The sequence below is a fragment of the Pomacea canaliculata genome, linkage group LG13, assembly GCF_003073045.1.
Source record: "Pomacea canaliculata isolate SZHN2017 linkage group LG13, ASM307304v1, whole genome shotgun sequence".
Classification (NCBI taxonomy): Eukaryota; Metazoa; Mollusca; class Gastropoda; order Architaenioglossa; family Ampullariidae; genus Pomacea; species Pomacea canaliculata.
The window spans coordinates 20,746,162-20,765,137 of NC_037602.1; the positions used below are offsets into that span (position 1 = coordinate 20,746,162).

General features: G+C 37.1%; 2 protein-coding genes across 2 annotated transcripts in view; one reads left to right on the forward strand and one right to left on the reverse strand.

The window, feature by feature from the left end:
- Nucleotides 1-233: 233 nt before the first annotated feature.
- Nucleotides 234-14,957, reverse strand: LOC112554638 (aryl hydrocarbon receptor nuclear translocator homolog). Its single transcript, XM_025222550.1, has 16 exons — nucleotides 14,832-14,957; nucleotides 10,971-11,013; nucleotides 10,489-10,563; nucleotides 9,305-9,462; nucleotides 8,949-9,028; nucleotides 8,484-8,576; nucleotides 8,199-8,316; nucleotides 7,770-7,799; nucleotides 7,188-7,388; nucleotides 6,792-6,969; nucleotides 6,029-6,135; nucleotides 5,705-5,855; nucleotides 5,445-5,543; nucleotides 5,130-5,406; nucleotides 4,800-4,875; nucleotides 234-4,579 (listed from the first exon to the last, which is right to left on the reverse strand). Exons 1-16 carry the CDS (start codon nucleotides 14,869-14,871, stop codon nucleotides 4,398-4,400), a joined length of 1,908 nt encoding a protein of 635 aa, XP_025078335.1. The 5' UTR covers nucleotides 14,872-14,957; the 3' UTR covers nucleotides 234-4,397.
- A 39-nt stretch (nucleotides 14,958-14,996) lies between these two features.
- LOC112554636 (homer protein homolog 2-like) overlaps nucleotides 14,997-18,976 on the forward strand; it is a 31,819-nt gene continuing 27,839 nt past the window's right edge. Inside the window, exon 1 of the mRNA XM_025222548.1 lies at nucleotides 14,997-15,146. Within this exon, the coding sequence (XP_025078333.1) occupies nucleotides 15,136-15,146 (11 nt within the window). The 5' untranslated portion in view covers nucleotides 14,997-15,135. The remainder of the gene's footprint in view (nucleotides 15,147-18,976) is intronic.

Genomic DNA, 18,976 nt, shown 5'->3' on the forward strand with positions numbered 1-18,976 from the left:
TATTGTTTTAAAAGAAAAAAAAAAGCAAAATGAAGCAAAAAAGAGAGAGAGAGAAAGACAAACAAAAGTTACTGTGGAAAGCTTTGTTTCTCTATGTTGTATTGCTCTGTTTTACAGTTAGGTAGAATTAGACACAGATTTCAAATACAGATGAGACGCTATGAATGAACAAAAGAAAAAAAAAACCCACTGCAGAACAAACCTAGAGTAAATGTTTCCAAAATCACCAGAAGCACTTTCACAATTTATGTTTATTCATTATAAAAATCATCATGTTAAAATGTAGCCTTTAAATATATATTGTTACAAAATACAATGAAATGGAGACAGCATTTGCACACTATTGTCTGCTAACAGCAAAATTTCAGGGAATCTACTTGACAGGACTTTTCTATAAAAGACAGATGATCCGAATGAGTGACACCTGACAATTTGTTTATTCCCATAGCACAAAAAGTTTTTAAAGAAATGGATTTACACACAGACTGGATAGCCAAGTCTGGTCATGTGATCCAAAAAGCATGAATGTTCTGGCAAAGTTACACATTAATCTTTCCAATTTTTATGTAACACCAGGTGTATGGACATTTTCTTCCAACAGAAATTGTAGAAAATGACTGCTGAAAAAGAAATAAGCGTATGCCTCTGCAGTTTGATCAATTTTAGGCAAACTTGCTGGTGTGCAACTGACCTATCTGGAACTTCTGTACAAAGCTAAATAGACAGCAAAGAAGAAAATCTGTTGCGTACCCAAGAAGATTGGTGTTAGGTCAGGCAGAAAGCTAGTTGCCCCTTGCTAACTCCAATCATATCTACACTAATTTCTACACCACTGATTTGTGGGTGACATACCATGAGGTGATAAATTAGGTGAGTCACAAAAGGTTTAAAAAATCTAACACTTGGGGATCTCTGGAAAAGCTTATTAACAAAGACCAGTGGTGATAAATAAAACTACAGGACTAGAAAGTTAACAACTACTGGAAGGTTAAAAACATTTTTGATGTTCACTTGTATTATGACTATGACATTATGCCTGCCTTGTGTAAGAAAACTTTTAATGCTGCTTTGAGAACTTTGGGGAAGTTAATACTTACCCTGTTCCCCTAACAATACCAGTGAAAAACAGGCAATGGGCATTCATGAGGTGATGAGAAACAATAACACCCTCCTGCTGTATGAAGCAGTATTGAAACAGATATATCAGGTGAACTTCAGAAACATCAGACCAGTCTGTTGCTTCAACTTTTTGTTACAGTCAAACTTCTGTAAGTCGAAGCTTCAATGGGCCTATTAAAAAAAACAAGTTTCAGAAGGCTCAAGTTAAGGAAGTTTGTTGAAAAAAATTTTTTTCACAGTGGACGTTTAATTTCAACCAAATGTTCATTTTGTCATTCTGAGTTGTGTAAGTTTTCGGCTAGGCCGATTCAAGAAGTTGAATATGCATTGCTTTAACGGAAAACTAACCAACTGATGCTTAAAATTCCAGTTAGGGAGAATTTCGACAAACTGAAGTTCAACTGTATCACCCAGGTTCTGTTCTCAGGGAATTTTTTCCCTTCTAAGGGCTGCAATAATAGGATGGACTGAAATGTTCACAGCCATACACAATGACACATGGCTATAAGACTATAAACAGAAAGGTGATGTGTCTCTGATTTAAACATCAAGTTAGTCACCCAGTGTTTGTGTAATCCAAACTCTCACTTCAGACTTGTCTCTGTGTGTCAATGAACACTACATGTACCTCTATGTATTTACACTTTAGAGACTGCAAATTTATGATTTTAGGTGAGGAAAATGAATTTAGCATTAGCATACCAAGCTTACTTGGACTGTCTTTGATTAAAATATAGCTGTATGGATATGCAAAAGCACTCGTAATGTGTATTGAATACCTATTTCTCTACTTATGTATATGCCAGATTTACCCGAAAAGCCTGCAGGCAAAAGCAATGAGTTTAAACTAAGATTGTACAAAACATATCAATAAAAGTCCCAATCCATCCAGTTCATTCACTCCCATGACTAAAGGCCTTCTTTGTTCTTAGACATTGTGCAACAGGTCATAAGTTTCTAAAATCTGTTGGAAGAGAAACCAGTCTGTAACAGAAAAGCTGCACCACAAAAAACTTAGTGACAGATGGATTAATGCCACTTTGTTTCTTAATAAGTAGCGCTCAAATGTTTCCAAAGGCTGTCAGAATATATTATGAAATAATAAGGATAGACATCTTACAAGCTATTGCAGCCTGAATCACTTTAGAACCATTTTCATCCAATTACTTATGTCACTTTCAAAGTTATCTTGAAGGGAACAAAGTTTCCTGGTATTTATCATAAACCAAAGCTGGATGCTCACCATAAGATCCACGACAAAATTCAGATGGATAATGACTGAGACCAACACAAGTTCCCTCAAAGAACACATAGATGCATACACACTGACACACACCAATCAAGAGAAATACCAAATATCAAGAGTCAGAGCTACAGATTCACAAATGACAACAACAGTCTACTGCAGATGAACAGTCTCACAGACTAAACAAGGCACGTAAACACCATAAGCTTGCTGTCATCTCTACATTGCAAAGACTTGTAAGGAGCACATTGCAATTCTTCTTCACTGTGTCAGTTAAATCTTATGTCTTCTAAATAAAATCCTTCAACATAATATTAATCTATTAAATGCAATGCTTAATTTTACACTGATTGAGTCTTATGCTAAAGATTTCAAGACTTCATTTTAGTTTGGGAATGATGCACCTTTTTTAGCCAGGATCATTTACAGCTCTGTCACCACAAAATAAGTAAGCAGAGATCCAGAATCCTGCAAAAGATTTCTTATCACATTTGCATTTTTCCGAAGTAAAGCCTTCAGAACCATCTCTCTTAACCCAACATCTATACGCTTTTCTCTGATCTTTGCATATCTGAGCATATGCATACAAATGCACACATCGTGTGGTCTGCCATGTTTATTAAGAAAACCCTTCATTATTTTCAGTAAGCAAATCCATGCACTTATTTTATTGCCTTTCACTGATTAAGATTCAGAGATATGTTCATAATAATAAAATAGGCTTTAGTAATGTGAAATTGGTGTTAATATGTACATGTGCTAATAAACTTCTGGACGCATCAAAAGTTTAGTACATATGACACCAGAAGAAAAAAACAACTGACACTCTTTACAAATGTTTAAAAAAAAACCAAAGCCAGAAAATAAAACTGACTAGTATACATCTCTGTAAACACTTACTATGATCAATTATCTTAAATAGAATGAGAACAAGGAAATCAATGACATGCCACAACATTCTTCAAATGATAAAAAGAAATCTTGTATATCACTTACAAATTCCACGTACCTAGATTTTATTCCATCAAACTCCCCCCAATCCCCAGAGTTTTCTATAATTATCAATTATGCTTCATAAATGGCAACTTCCAAACCATCAACAATATGCTGAGCTAAAAAACAAACCAAAATCCTTTACCAACTTCAGCACAACACATGAGTACATTTGCTGGTTTCATTTATGTGTTGACCAGACAAATGGCTACTTGTACTCAGCTTTGTGGGGAAAAAAATGACACCCAGCTGAGAATAAAACCTAGATTTTCCTAAGCAGATAACAAAGCAGACTATGAAGAGCACATACAAAAACCCTCCCACCAAAACAAACAAAGAAAAAAAAAAAAACAACAAAACTTGCAATATACCCCACTTCCTGCAAAGACCACAGAAATAGAAAAGGCTATTGCACTGCTCTTAGTTCTGAAAATGATTTCGTCATAAAGAAGATAGAAAAAAGAGTTTGAGACAAACCCAAGGGTTTTCTTTCTCTAAACAGCACTTTTAAAATTTATCATGAGGGATGTAAATCCCTTCGTGTATTTTTTCTCCCACTTAGTAGCACTTTTTAAATTAATCATGATAAATGCAAACCCCTTCAGGCAGTTTCAGTAAAATGGGCAAAGTTGAAGAGGTCTCTAAAAGAGAAGAAAAAATAAAACTGATTAACTAAAAAAAAAAATAAAACCAAAAATCCTAAATTTGCACAGACTGAAGGAAATGAGACCCAAGTCAGGAGTCAGCCATTTCATTTTGCTCTTCATCAAAATCTGTCATATTTATGGTGAAAAGCTGTGCACAACAATCCTTCTAGCAGTCAGATGCTCTAGAGACTTTGATACTGGAAGAGCAGATTAGCCAAGGGTGACTCTCCAAGCCACAGATATCCATCCACTGCCCGACCGTATTTCTGCACATGCCCTATTCCCATTCCGTCATCAAGGAGCACACAGACCTGTTGGGGACACAGCACAACTTCTTGGTCCCTCTCCCCCAGTTTTCAAAAGTGCTTGTCTCATATGGAAATGTGCCATGGTTATTCTGTGAAATTGGTGAACATGCCCGACAAGTCATTAAACTCTGGGGCTGGCTGACTGAGCATGCCGAACATGTCCCCAAACTCCTCTTGCTGCTGTGGTGCCTGTTGCCCTGCTGCCTGCTGATGTGCACTGCCATCAGATGAGCCTTGAGACCACTGGCCCCACATACCTGCTCCTCCTGCAGCAAAGTAACCAAGGTTACGTCATTATGTAGATGCCTGGACAAGTCTGCCATGACTATCATGATATCATGCATAACCATTTTTAGAATATGGCATTTAAACAAAGAGCTTTGTAATAATATGAAATAAAGATGTTCTCATGTATACTAGTAAGCAGGACTGTAAAGTCATGCTGTGGTTGGAAGGGGAGAGAAGTCTTCTGCCCAACTTGCATACCTGGTGATGTGGCACTAGGGTTTAAATGGCTGTAGTGCCCATGGCCCGCTGCTGACCCCCCAAACTCACCCCCAGCCTGAAACCCACAACAGAAGAATAAAACCAATGGTCAACACTACAACAATTATTAGCACTTCATTTTTCAATTATGTTAAATATTTTTGGTAAGCTTAACATTTCTTGACAGGAGAAATGCAAGACATTTACAAAAATACTTGTGAATGAAATGACCCTAAGCATATCTTTATCTGCCAATTTTCAGCTTTTTAAATAATCCAGAAATGTTTCAACATGGTTTAGAATTAATGCTAAAGTGTGTCTGGTACTTACATCATTGCGACCATAGCCACCCTGCGGTCCCACCCATCCACTGGGTGTTCCAGTCTGGGTGGCAGGACTGCGGCGCAGACCAAGAGGGCCAATAGCTGGGGCTGGGGATTGCTGGCTCAGACCCATGCCAGAGGGGCTTGTGTGTGCTGGGTACTTGATGGCGGTGGCTGCTGCAGCAGCTTGCGTGTACGGGGAATACATGTCTTGCTGTATCGCACGGTTACTCATATGATAGAGGTCTGCTGCATAGCCTCCTGCATCACGATAGTCAGTTTTGGCCGCGAACCAGTCAAGCCTATGTGGTCAGCTCCCTGCATGGCCCGTGGGGCTGAGGAGGGATATGATGTGAGGGATGGTACAACGTCTGGCATCTGTTCACCTCCCATTGCTGCCACTGGACCTTGTTGTGAATTCCTAGAACAGAAAACAAGTCTTTTCTTGAGAACTCTGAGCTCAAAAGGAACAACAAAATCCCACTTAATAACCTTTTTCAGACCAACAAAAGAAACAAAAATAAAGACTACATTAAAGAGACAAAGCTTAAAGCAAGAGGGACAGGTGTCTGAAGAACTTACTTAGCTGATGTGTTGGTACAGACAATATACTCCACTTCATCAGTATATGGATTCTGGAAACTAAAACTAGAAGTACGCAGCCATACCCACTCGCGGTTAGATGCACGGAAACGGTACATGATGGACATCACCTGTCCTTTCAACTTGAGGACTGAAACACACAACACAGTTACAATAATACCATGTGGATCATCTGTCAAAAATTTGTCATTATAGATCCTTCATCTACTTGCTCTCAAAAATACATACCATAAAAGTGTGAAGAGTAAATAAAAGTAAAACTACAATGGCAAATTAAAAGGGAAACAAAAAAAGAGAACTGACCCTGTTCAAATGTGTCCTTCATGTGTGTCTGATCTTCAGGATGATAATATTCAAAGGCCACTTTACCTAGTAATTCCTGTGGCTGGTAGCCAAGCACAGTTTTTACCCTGCAACACACAGCACCAGCAACTATTATGCAGTAATAAAATGTGCATGTGTTTGAATGGGAATACAGAAAAGGAATGAATATGTCTGGAAGTAACATCATGTTCAGAAACTGTAAACAGTTAACAATATTATACTCAGTGACAGGCTTATTCAGATTTGCTCCTTCTAATCAACTTTCGATGTATCCATAAAGTAAAGGGTCCCTACTGGCCATACATTATAATTAGTTTACTGTGTCAAAGGCATGGCCTTGTCTGTGGAATGCATAACCCATCCTTCTCTTTCTGTAACTGTTTACCTTCCTTTATTTATAAGTCAAAGGTGGAAAGTTTCAGTCAAATTCCCAGGTGAACCAGTGACATTAAACAAATGCACTAGCTACCAGGCTCTACCACCTCAAAGTAGGTGGCATATCTCCTTTTTTTTCCTATTCATGGCTGCATGTTGTAACCATTAGAGTCACTGTGGGGAGCCACAGTTTTTGTTGGAACAAACAGCCTGACCATTCCTGAATAGAATGCACAACTTCACATCTTGAGGTGAGATATTCTTACAATACCATATACCTTACTGTTTGCCATTAATGAGCACAGCATACCGTCCCATTTAATATAATGTATGCTACAGAAAGGGCTGAAGTTGGCACATGTCCTACCTTTGGTCAACAAAAGTGAACTTTCCATCAATACTGTGGCGAGAAATGAACTCTGAAGAAGCATTTGGTCCCATCAAGTCACTGCAGTTTGGTGTGTTAGTCACCTGCAGGCGTCCAATGGCAACCAAACAACAATGACTTCCTGAGTCTTCTCCCTCCCCTCTATCCATCTGAACACCTGCATTAAAAAAAAATACAAAGACTAGGAAACAGGAAAACTGCATCATTGTCAATGATCTTTAACTTTTTCATACAAGAAGAAAAATATGTTTATGTTAATGTTATACCCGCAAACTGAAAAAATGTAAGATATTGATGGCTATCCTAAAATGTCTGTGGAACTGTCCACATTGCATCTTATAAAATTTTAGTCTTATATAGTGACAAGAAGTGTACCTTTGCCAGCAGGAGGCCAGTTTTTGATGTACCCTGTCACATGAACCACAGCATAGTGGTTTCCATCGGATGCCGGCCCCAGAGTATTCCGCTGCCTGATCCGAACTGTGTGGTTGGCAGTCATGGGGTCTACATGTGTGTTACCCATTCGCATTCGACAAATGAAACCCCTTCGAGATCCCATACACAGTCGTATAGAAGCTATAGGAGGAAAAAAATCACTGATTTATGAACACCATTGAAAGAAAGCAAAATGGTAGAAGTACTCAGCCTAGTTAACAACAAAGTTGGAAGAAAAAATTTTCTTTTTTCAGTAATATATATTCAAGATCTTTAATCACAGACAATGCCAAAAGTAGGAGTATAAGGCTATGCAATAATCATATTTAGGGTAGTTTGTACCAAGTTTGAAATTATTGTTGAAGCAGATGAATTTTGGAATTGCCAGCATTAGTCAAATGAGTTGAGAATGGTGATGCGCACATATAAAAAAGAAAGCCCTCAAAATCTCTAGTTTATGTAGATCTTTAACTTGAAACACACAAAACAAGATTTGATCCCAAGAAAGATGTCTTTACTCACACTGGTGTCCTTCCTTTTTGACAGTACCAGCTAAAGAAAAGAAGTTAAACAGACTCACTGAATTAATCCCCCCTTTCAAAACACTTAAGTTATATATTCTGTACAAATACAAATAACTGCAAAAAAATCATCCAGCAACACTGAACAGATCACCAAAAGACAGGAACAGTATAAGTACATCATAACATAAACTGTCTGGACTTCTGATTTTACATCAAATTCAAGTACTTTTCATAGTTTTAATTTTTGTACAGTATTTCCTGAGCCCTCATTACTATTTGCAGCAATATCTTTACTTCGTCTATAAAAAATACAATGAAACAGTTTTTTTTTAACATAAATATGCACATAAACATATACATTTTGGGTGATGGTGGGAAAAAAATTAAGTGCAAGAAAAGAAATAAAAACCAGCTCGATGTTACATACTTTTCAGATCTAGAATGCGACCTGTGTTCTGTGACTCTGTGGTGGAAAGCTGATCACGAACTTTGTCCACATCATCTGGATGTACTAGATCATACAGCGTTGTACCAAAAAGGTCCGCCTTCACACAAATAAAACTTTAAAATAATTAAAAATTCTTAAACAACTTTCACTATCTCTAATAAGAAATCTCCTCTAAATAATGCAAAGCAATAGATATATCTAATATCATGCAAAATTATTTAAGTATAAATCTTAAGCAGACTAGATCTAATACAAAAGTCTTACCTGACTTTGATTTAGGACAGGTGTTATTGAATCTGATACATATATTAACCGGCCTGTATCAGCTTGTACCACAAACAGGAAGCCATCAGCAGCCTGCAAGTAGCAATGAAATACCAAGCAATTTGCATGTGCATCTGACTGTGAGTAGTTGCATCTGAAGACGACATTCTGGCAAGCAAGACAATCATCAGCCTGTGTGATTCAAACTAAAAAGGATTCAATAATGCACACTTTATGACAGAAGATGTGGCTGATACTTCAAGTTTTTATTAGCAGATTTTTCCAGAAATACACAGACATAGTAAGTAATCTTAATGTGTGCAAAATTATGGGGAGAGGAGTTTGAAGGCGAACTCGTGGTGGATGGGGAAACTTTCGAGTAAATAAGATTTACAAATCATCATCCAAATAAAAAAAAAAAAAAAAATGAGAGAGAGAAATTGTGTGAGTAGGAAACTAGCTGACCTCAAGAATAAGATGTTTAAGCTCTTGATCTGTGAGAAAAGATGGCCTGTAGGAGCCATCTGATGTAGTGTTGCCTGTGCCTGTAAAGAAAAGATAATGGAGAGTTCATAATGACTGAACTCTTTATCCAAAGTGTATTAGTGTATTAGAAACATGATGCTATAAAAGAGAATTCACACCAGTCTACCATTTAAATCACAGCTGATGAAACTGAAATAGCATAATAATACTTTGCATACCTTTTACATCAAACTTGTCAATTTTAAAAGCTGGAGAAGTCCAAAAATATGCAAGATTTATATGTGCACATATGTGCGCACGCACACACACACACACACAAAGAAAATGAACAGCACCTCTCAAGGTCTTCATGTGAGATACAGCCATTCTAAGGATGGTCAGCTTGTCAGGCTTGCGGGCCAATGTGCTGCATGTAGGCACCATATCACACAGCTCGTTGATGTAGGCTGTCATCTTGTTGCGGCGCCGACGCTCTATTTCACAGTGGCTCTCCCTGGAAGACAGCAAGGCATCCTGACTTATGCTAGATACACAAAGAGATACCAGAAACACTCTCCCTGCTGAACATATACCATGCATAAATCATACAAATATACAAGCCAATCATTCACTCATATAAAATTAGAAACATGTCATTTGGAATTGAAACAATATATTATTTTTAACAAAACAAGCACAAGCCTAACAGACAGGCAAAAATAGAGATACCATAATCAGCACACAATTTTTAACATGGAGAAGTTGAAATGACAAAAAAAAAACTGTCACATGAATACAGCTTACATTTCACTGCACCTTCTTAAAACATTGTAATAAATGTAAACAGAAGAACATTTTTTAAAGAGCCAATAAAATGGTGTAAGAAACACTTTTATGATACTCAACAGTAGAACGCATAAACTGTGGCAGAAACTTTGCTTAGTGAATAGAAGCCATGATTATGAGTTATAACAGACTGCATGCAGCAGAATTTTGGTATTTGTAATTTTCCAGTATGAACAGATTTTGAAGCTTGAATAATATATTGCCATAATTAGTTTCTTTTAATGTAACATTTTTATTGTTAAAAGGCATATGAATACCATGTACCCTTTTATTTTGACTCAGTAAAAATGTATTTACATGAGTTGTCAACATCATCTGTCTCATAAATTAAACTTCTCTATAACAGGTACTTATATATATATCATATAGTTATACTCTATAACTACTTGTCATTTTCTCAAAATAAAATTTAATATACTGTTTACATTTCCTATTATCTTGAGAATTTCATGAATTTTGAAGGATATTTCTAAAAAAGCTGTAAACATGCATGCAGATACTTGTTTTCCATACCAAATGTAAAACTTGACACAAGTATTCAAATTACCACCATTAATTCCATTGCTCCTTTCTACGTAATTTTCTAACTTTAAAAGCAGCTTTAGTTTTGGCAGAAAACCTTAAGTGTTTTTTTCTATCCAGACTATGAGGATAGCTACATATTTCCCAACACTCTTGGTTATATTTCGCTCACCTGGCAAAACGCTCTTTATCTGCTGCCTCATTTCCATGCCCATATGAGCCACCTTGACTGTCCTCATCATCAGAACTGATGTGTGAAAAGATGCATGTCAATACAAATATAATGTACTAAAAATTCTGCGACTTCAAGTTTCAAAACAAAGCCAGCCTATGAAATAAAACAAATAAATATGATACAGTTACAATGATGCAGACTAATTTTATATCTTATCATACAGAAATAGGTGTGTGTAGAAAATCTTCAATGACAATACACCAATTCAAATCTCTATATCAACAAAAGGCGAGCATACCCCAGGCCTAGGACACTGGTGCTGCAACCATTTACTATTCTCTCTCTATACTAACTACAATTTAATTTTTGTTTTTTAATTTTAAACCTATACAAGTGCCTATAGCCTCTGATGCTTTCAACATTACATAATCGTTTAAAACTTGCAGGCATAATGTGGATTAAAATCATGCCATTCTTACTCTCTTCCTGTTTTTCTCTTCCTCGATTTCCCATCTGGTGTTCCTGAAAAAAAAACCAACTATTAATTATCACCATTGTTACTACCTCTGGCACACTGTATACAATACCCCAGTCTCAATGCTAGTATGACTAAATAGAGAATGAATAAAGAAGGATTTTTTGGGGGAAAAAACAAATCTCTGCTAACTGACCCAGAAAATATATTCTATGCCTTTGCTGAATTATGCTTCAATTGCAGCTTAATGAGGACAATTCAAACTGGCATGTCAATAAATTCTCACATTTTAACAGCGAATCTCAATAATTTGTATGATTTTTTTTTTTACAGTCAACATAAACATTTACCCTGACATCTGTGCACCTGTTCAACATACCATCACTACTCTCACCTCCATAAAATAAATCCGTTCCACCTGATCCACACCAGAACATACTCTCCTCTGAAGATCTAATACCACATTAGCAACAATTCGCCTTTTCAGCTGTGTAATTATTTTGACCAGATCATCTGATGTGTGCCAGAAGTGCACAATGATTAAAGAACAGTGACCATGAATCGTGATGCCAAATTATTGATTTCTGCAAACTCTGCCTCCTTTTTTGACACAACACAACTACAGAACAAAATGCACAATGAGAGACAAGCTAGAAGTAAATGTTGCCAACAACTCTCCATTATATAAATGCAGCGGCCTGAAAGATTGAAACACAAAATATTTTGAAAAATTTCTGCATAGTCTTCCATACAATTTTTTTGGGGGGCCATAAATGCTGAATTGTTTCCTTGCAGTATTTTCAGGGATATATGCCACATAAACTACAGTTAAAGGAACACAAGAAAAGTAACAAATGATTTCATTTCCCAGATCAATGAATCTTCAACTATTACTATGCATGCAACCTGTATTTAGAATAAGAGCATGAACTGACAATAAAACAAAGTGAGAACATATGTACAACATAAATTAGTAAACAGACTTATAGTATGGCCATGTAACTAAATCAACTCAATGTCCTGCAAATGTTGTGGATGACATTGGTTTGTTTAAAACATAACCAACCCGGTGTCTGTCCAAAGGGTTCCCCCAAAATTGTCTTATAATGCAATAACAGTTCAGTTTTACAGACTAGGCACTGCTTTGACTTCTAGAGATATTCCTCAATATTACTAATATCATTAGAACACTTCATGATAGTATTTTAAGTACCTTAAAATTCTCTTGTCTTGCATCCTTAGACTGCTTTCATATCAGCATCCATGGACTATCCTATCTTAATTTTGGCAACAAACTAATCTCGATGACCAGACAAACTGGAAACTACTTGGCTTTATTGCAGCGAAATAGTCAGCTTAAAACATCCCCACTGTCATCATGATTCCAAGAACATTAGTGAAGTCACTGAATAAATTTCCTTGCCCTCCACCGTATCAGCGTAAATATGTAATATCATAGGGCATTTAGACCATACATGCACACACTTACAATGCACATGATGTAAGTGCATAGGTTTATTCTTGTACCCTTTTGGACTGTAGTTCCCTGTACCATCTTTTACTACTTGCACTTTGCTGAAAGTCTGAACCACTTCATTCCCTTGATAAGGTCTATTCATATGCATGCCCACGTCCAAGTATCTAAGTCTGAAAGCAGTCTTTGCAATCTGTAGCACAGCAGATAAACCTTCTATTACAGATGATGGGGGTGTGCAGCCATAACTAGGAGCTGACCAACTTATTTACCTCCCTTGTACTGAGCACCGGATTTAAAAAAAAAAAAACAACAGCTGTCAACACTTTATGCTAATTACTAAGAGAGAAAAACTATATATAATCAAGCAAATTAATTAAGGCTAGTTAACAAAGAAATAAGTTCACATAATAGTAACAATGTCAATGTCGCCTAAATAATCAGACATAACTGCAGGAGGCCCAAAATTGAAAAACACTGTTATTTTTAGTAATGTTAATTTCAGCACATTACTGAGAGGATATCAAAAGCTATTTCTTTATAAAAGCAAAAACCAATTTTAAAAAGTCAATAGTTTATATTTTCTGTGCTGAACACTTACAAAAATAGCTTTTCATTTAACAGGGTTTAAGAACTAAACACACCTTACAAACCTAAATTTGACATAAACTTACTCTATTTATCCATCCTGTTTTAATGTGACATTAGTAAAGGTTAAACATCTTTCTTATTAAGTCAAATAAATATTATTCTGCGTCTGTAATAGATTAGAACCGAACAGGTAGTTGATGGATGGAGTCAAGGCAAAACTAACATTCCTGAAAAGCAGTTTTTAGTTTCCTTTAAACTTTAATTACAAAATAAATGTACACTAAACAAATAAATAAAAATGAATGCAAACATTGAGAACTGCATTAACTGCAGAGGTGTGCAGTTACAGTAGCACACAAGCAATAAATGTTCTTAAGTTTATTCCGTACAAACTACTTTTATAATATATTAGGGGCACCTGGCATTGTCCAAATTAGCTTCTATCACAAATTCTCTCAATAGGAATTTAATGGTCAACTTTAAATCTGCCACTTCATTTGAGTCATGCTTAATTAAGTCAACAATTGACTAGCATAGTGTATCAAAACAGTGAAACAAGAATAAAATACATTTTCAAATAATGTGATGCACATGTGATCAAGAACTGCTGCAGTTTAATGTGTTTGCACTTGACTTGCCCTCTGAAGTTGACGCTCATTTTCATTTCATTGTAATTACTTTAGGCACATGCCACTGACCAAATGGATTTATTGACCCTTCACTAAACAAAGAGAAATTCACCTTTCTCCATTACCACCTTCCTCATTATCATTTTCTCATTGAGTACGCTGTCAAAATAATGCTACATCTGGCAGATGAAAGGAGTAAACAGTTTGGTTAGTACTAGACAACTGATGCTTCCCACCACCTGCTCCCTTCCTACACACACATATCATTATACTCTGCTTTATTTATTGTACATGATAGTGTTATAGAGCCCTTCTTAAAAACATAGGTATATACGTACAGTTGACATTAGTCATTTAAAGACTTTATCACAGTTTAAAGAACATACTGTAAGGACTATCATCCATTAAGATATATGAGTACAAGTGTGTGGTAAAAGTGAAGGGAAAAGGGTGCAGCAATGTGTGTGTATGTTGTTTAGGATTAGACAGTGTGGATATGCACAGTGCACAAAACGTGCACACACATGGACAAACACCCACACCCACCACAAGCTCTAAAGTGACAAAAAAATTATATTAGCATGTACAAAAATATTATCAAAAATAACACTACATTTCGGGTTTAGCTGCATTTATATATTATCTACGTTTAGTTATGGTCACCTGCTACTATTCCTTTAATAGCTCCTGCAGAATATCCTTCTCTACATTAATATCTCATCACTATTCATTGGATCCAATTTTATACTGAGAACTGATAACATGTAAGAGATTTCGCATAGACAGTGCTCCCACAGGATTACCAACTTCACAAACCGGGGTTTAGTATTTAGATACACCAAATATTCCACATCTTAATAGGTTGTTGACGAACTTATCAAATATGAGGAAAACTGTACTCTAGCTTTCCAAGCTAAGCTGTAATACACAAACATCAAACAGGACATAGTTTCACATACGACTTATTAAATAATTTCACCTCTTACTACTAAAGAATGACAGCTTAAGTGAAAAAAAAAAGCATAAAACACAAGAAGGAAAAGTTAACGGCTCCCCATCAGGTTCAAGCAATATGGGGCGAAAGCTAAAAAAATGATAGGATCTTTTACCCGGGATGGCTGGAACCTTAGTAACTACAGTCTAGTGTCAGACGATAGTTTGTATGGTGTACCTGAACCAGACGGGCCTGGTGACAACGTCGCCGCTGCCATAACGAACCCTGGATTTATGTCGACTCCGTACGTGGGATCAATCGTTGTAGATTTAATAGAAACTTGGCCAAATGTAAACAGAGCCAAATGGCAGACAAAAGCTTCATGAGGCGCCCCGAGACTTGACGAGATGAAGGGTTTCCCAGCAAGCACGTCACTTCCGCTTGACTTCACCACAGCAAAACGCAAGTTCACAGAAATAGCGGAGAAGCTATTGAAGAAGGAATAGAAAACTACAATTCGAGCAATGAAGAAATAATCACAATGAGTGCCGGGTGAGTGAAAAACACTTCTTCATTGATTTTCCTGTCGATCGCAAGTAGAATTTACACTCTGCGACCTCGGGTTGTATGAAACACGGGTCGTCTGCAACGATTTTTAATGTAGGAAAAAACTTTTGTTTACTACAGTCATTGCTAACTCCTTTTCCCCATCAAATATTTCTCAGTATGATGAGTAACAGATGGAACAATCTTTGATAATACTTGTAATTACAGCTGGTGTGAATAACACATGATGAGAGGAGTGATGTCAGAAGACCTGTATGCATTAGTACCTGCTGCCTGTTGTAACATGAATAACCAATACTTTAGCAGTCGATCGCTGGAGTTCAGTTGTCCTAGAAATGTTAAACTTTAGAAAGTTATTAAGTGAAAATACTTATTTACAACAAATATTAAGTTGGGAGGAGGGACAAACTGACAAACGGATAATTTCTGTGAGCATGCATCAAACTGGAAGCTTATTGGCAACATTATCATCATAATTGTAGAAATTAAAATTATTTATGAAATTTATCAAAACACTTGTTCGCTTCCGTTTTTGTTTTTTTTTTTGTCAGTTTTAACAGTACGTAAAAAGTGCTTATTGCAAAACAACCCTCATTTGCACAAATTAACCATCCACACCTAAATCATACAGACTGCTGACTCGAATATTGAGTATGATTTAAATGGCCAGTAATCATTGCACTTCCGATTTAACATAGCTTATTATTTCAAAATAGAGTTGATGCTCAGAGTTGCTAAAATATTTTGATTTAATTACACATCCAAGTTTACATTAATTGCCTTAGAACAAAAGTATTCAAGAACTTTGGGTGAATCTAATACCAGAAGTTAAATTATAATATTTAAGTTACGTTATTTGGTAGAAAAAATATTTTGACTTTAATTCATTATGGGTAGTGATGGCTCATTCAGTTTTTGAAACACTGCAATGTTTTCTTTTTACACATGCATTTTCATAATCCAGTATACCAGACACCAAATAATTCCGAATTTTCTCTGAGAATGTATTCTAGTTTCACTGAAGGATGATCATTTGGTGATGTGCTCAATACTCATCCTCTAAGACAGGCTAGAAAACTGCATTTTCTTTGAAAATATTTTGTTTCAAATTTCTGTAGGCTTCATTTCTATAATAATAAAGTTTATAAATTTCGTCAACCTCAGTGTATGCTGACACAAATCCTTGAAGGAAAATAGAGTTGGAGGAATAAATACAACGCATATGTAAATTATTAATGGAATTATGAATAAAGTTTTGGGATCTCCATGATTGACATAAAGTGTCAAATTGATTGTTACAAGATTTGATCTGTAAAATTTTCTCCAAATTCTCCATCACACTCAACCAAGCAAAATAACTTAGGGGGCAGGGATGGTGGGATAAAGAAAGTTTAGATTACAATCGGACCTCGATAAGTCGACCTTCCCTAAGTCGAAAACCTATATCGAATTAATTGTTAGTTCCCAGCCAAATTCAAATTCCATAAGACCAATGTATTTAAGATCTTAACTCGAAGACTTTTTGGCTTCCAACCTCCGTTAGTCCGAATTTTGAGTCATCACCAACCAGACGTAACTATGACTCAAACTGTTCCAAACTATGTTTACGAGATGCGTCGGCACATCGAGGCCAAACGAAGTTAACAGACTTTTTTCTCTAAAGGTAAGCTGTTTGATTGTACTGTTCGATAGTACAGTACTGTAGTACATGCATTCGTTTAAAGCGATAATATACTAAAAAGTTATAGTACAGTAAATAAGCCGGAAAAACATTGTCCTTGATTAACCTGCGCCTATTACGCCATTTTCCCTAACTCGAAAACTCCGTAAGTCAAATTTTTTTTCGGGTCCCTTTGAATTCGACTTATCGAGGTCCAACTGTTCTTGTAATGCATATAAGCACTTGTAATGTCTATATTGCCTAGACAGATTGCAAGAGCACATCAATCTTATTGGAGTGGTAAAGAGGAGCCTGCACATTCATCAAATACTGTAGGATCCACTACTAAGGATATGACTAACTGAAGTAAATCTCTGGCTCACATGAAACAAATGGTGTCAGCTTCCAAACAAAAAACAGCAAATGCCCACACCTGCATAGGTGCTGAAGAGTAGCATAAAAGAAGACACATCTGCACTTGCAGCCTTGTGGGTTGACCTCTTGGTATGGCAGCATCCTCTGTGTTCTTGTCCAACACTGCCTTATGCTGAGACAGGCACTGGTGTAAACCTAAAGGCACTGGGGAGGTCGGTTCCCTCTAAAATTGGTGAGTATCCATGTGTGTTGCATTCTGATTGTCAGTTGTTCCCACAAGCCTGACCCACCAGCTCTTTGGTTGGCTTTTCTCCACCTTGTTCTCATTTGTCCCCATCCTTTGGTTTTTCAGCGCTCATCTGGCCCCTCCCTCTGCCCAAACACCTGTCCATGGCACATAGTGTTCTTCCTATGCCCAATCTTGACGGCAGAGGCCATTTTGTTATCCTCTGACAAGACAGCAGTCTGTTTAAATTTTGATGACAAACAGGGCCATCGCACTCCCTCTCCCTTCCGCAGACGGTTTTTCACGTCCCCCTCCCTCCATGTCGCCTACCTAAAGAAGTCGTCAAGGACAGCTCAGATAACGTCCCCCACTCCCCACCAGCTCTGTACGCACCGTCGCCATCACAGAACGTGTCCCCCACCACTATCCGTATTCGATGACCTCAGTCGGGGCCGCTGTCAAGCTGGTAAGCGGCCGTTAAAGGGGATGCCATTATACTGGCGTTTGAGAGTAGGATTATCATGGACTCTGTCTTGTACTGCGGGGTCTGCGACTTGCCCATGTAAGTTACTCAGCATTCTTATCTATTGTCGTGGAGCTGCCCTCTTTGGTGCTTCTGGTTGCGTGGCGCCAAGGATGTGATCGTGTTCCCACATGGTTAACTTAGCGCCTCTTTGTCGTTTCCTTTTTATGCATGTCATACCTTATATTCCCGTCTTCTGTCTAACAATTGTCATAAGCAAACGTTTGCAAACGTGGGTGAAAGCGAGAGAAATATATAGAGAGGGGGAAATAAAGGCAAATTGTTCTTCGAAAGAGCAAAGAGACCTCAGACAATCAACCGAGAAACCTCATCTCTTGTCTTTCGGTCTGACTTTTTATCTCTCCATTTTTTTTTTTCTTTTTTGTATTCACGAATTTAAAAAAAAGAAATCTTGTTGGGGTAGTAAAAATTCTTTGAAATGCTCAGGGCTTTCTGAGCAGGTGCATTGTCGTAGTGAAGCAGCAACTGCAGGTCGTCAAGAAATTTTCCCAACTTATTAAACACTGTGCCCAGAGGATCACAAGCGGAGTTAAGGCTGTCGTGAAGGCAGCTGAGCGAACCATGACCAGTCAGGTCACATGTGCCAGTAATGCATAAAGGCCGTTTTTAACAAATATGAGCGAGCGTTTTACCAAGTTTAGCAAACTGCTTATTTAACCGTCGTGTATTTTTATTTGTTTAGCAAATTTTTTATGTAGCCATCGTGTATTTTTTGTTTGTTTACCAAGTGTTTGATATAACTGTCGTGTGTGTTTGTTTTGTGGTAAAACTTGGTCAAACGTTCGTCCATATTTGTCCGGTTAAGAACAGTCATGAATGTGTGGACTGTGGTCAGCGTCCTGTCCTACCTTCGGCACATGTTGTCGTTAACTGGCAGCCATTTGCGCTGTGACCATACAAAAAGGAACCATGAAATTTCAACACATATAATACTGGGTCCACCACTGTGACACATTTCAGAACTTTTGTCTAAGCCTTGGGATTTTAACAGTTTTGTGTTTGGCATCGCA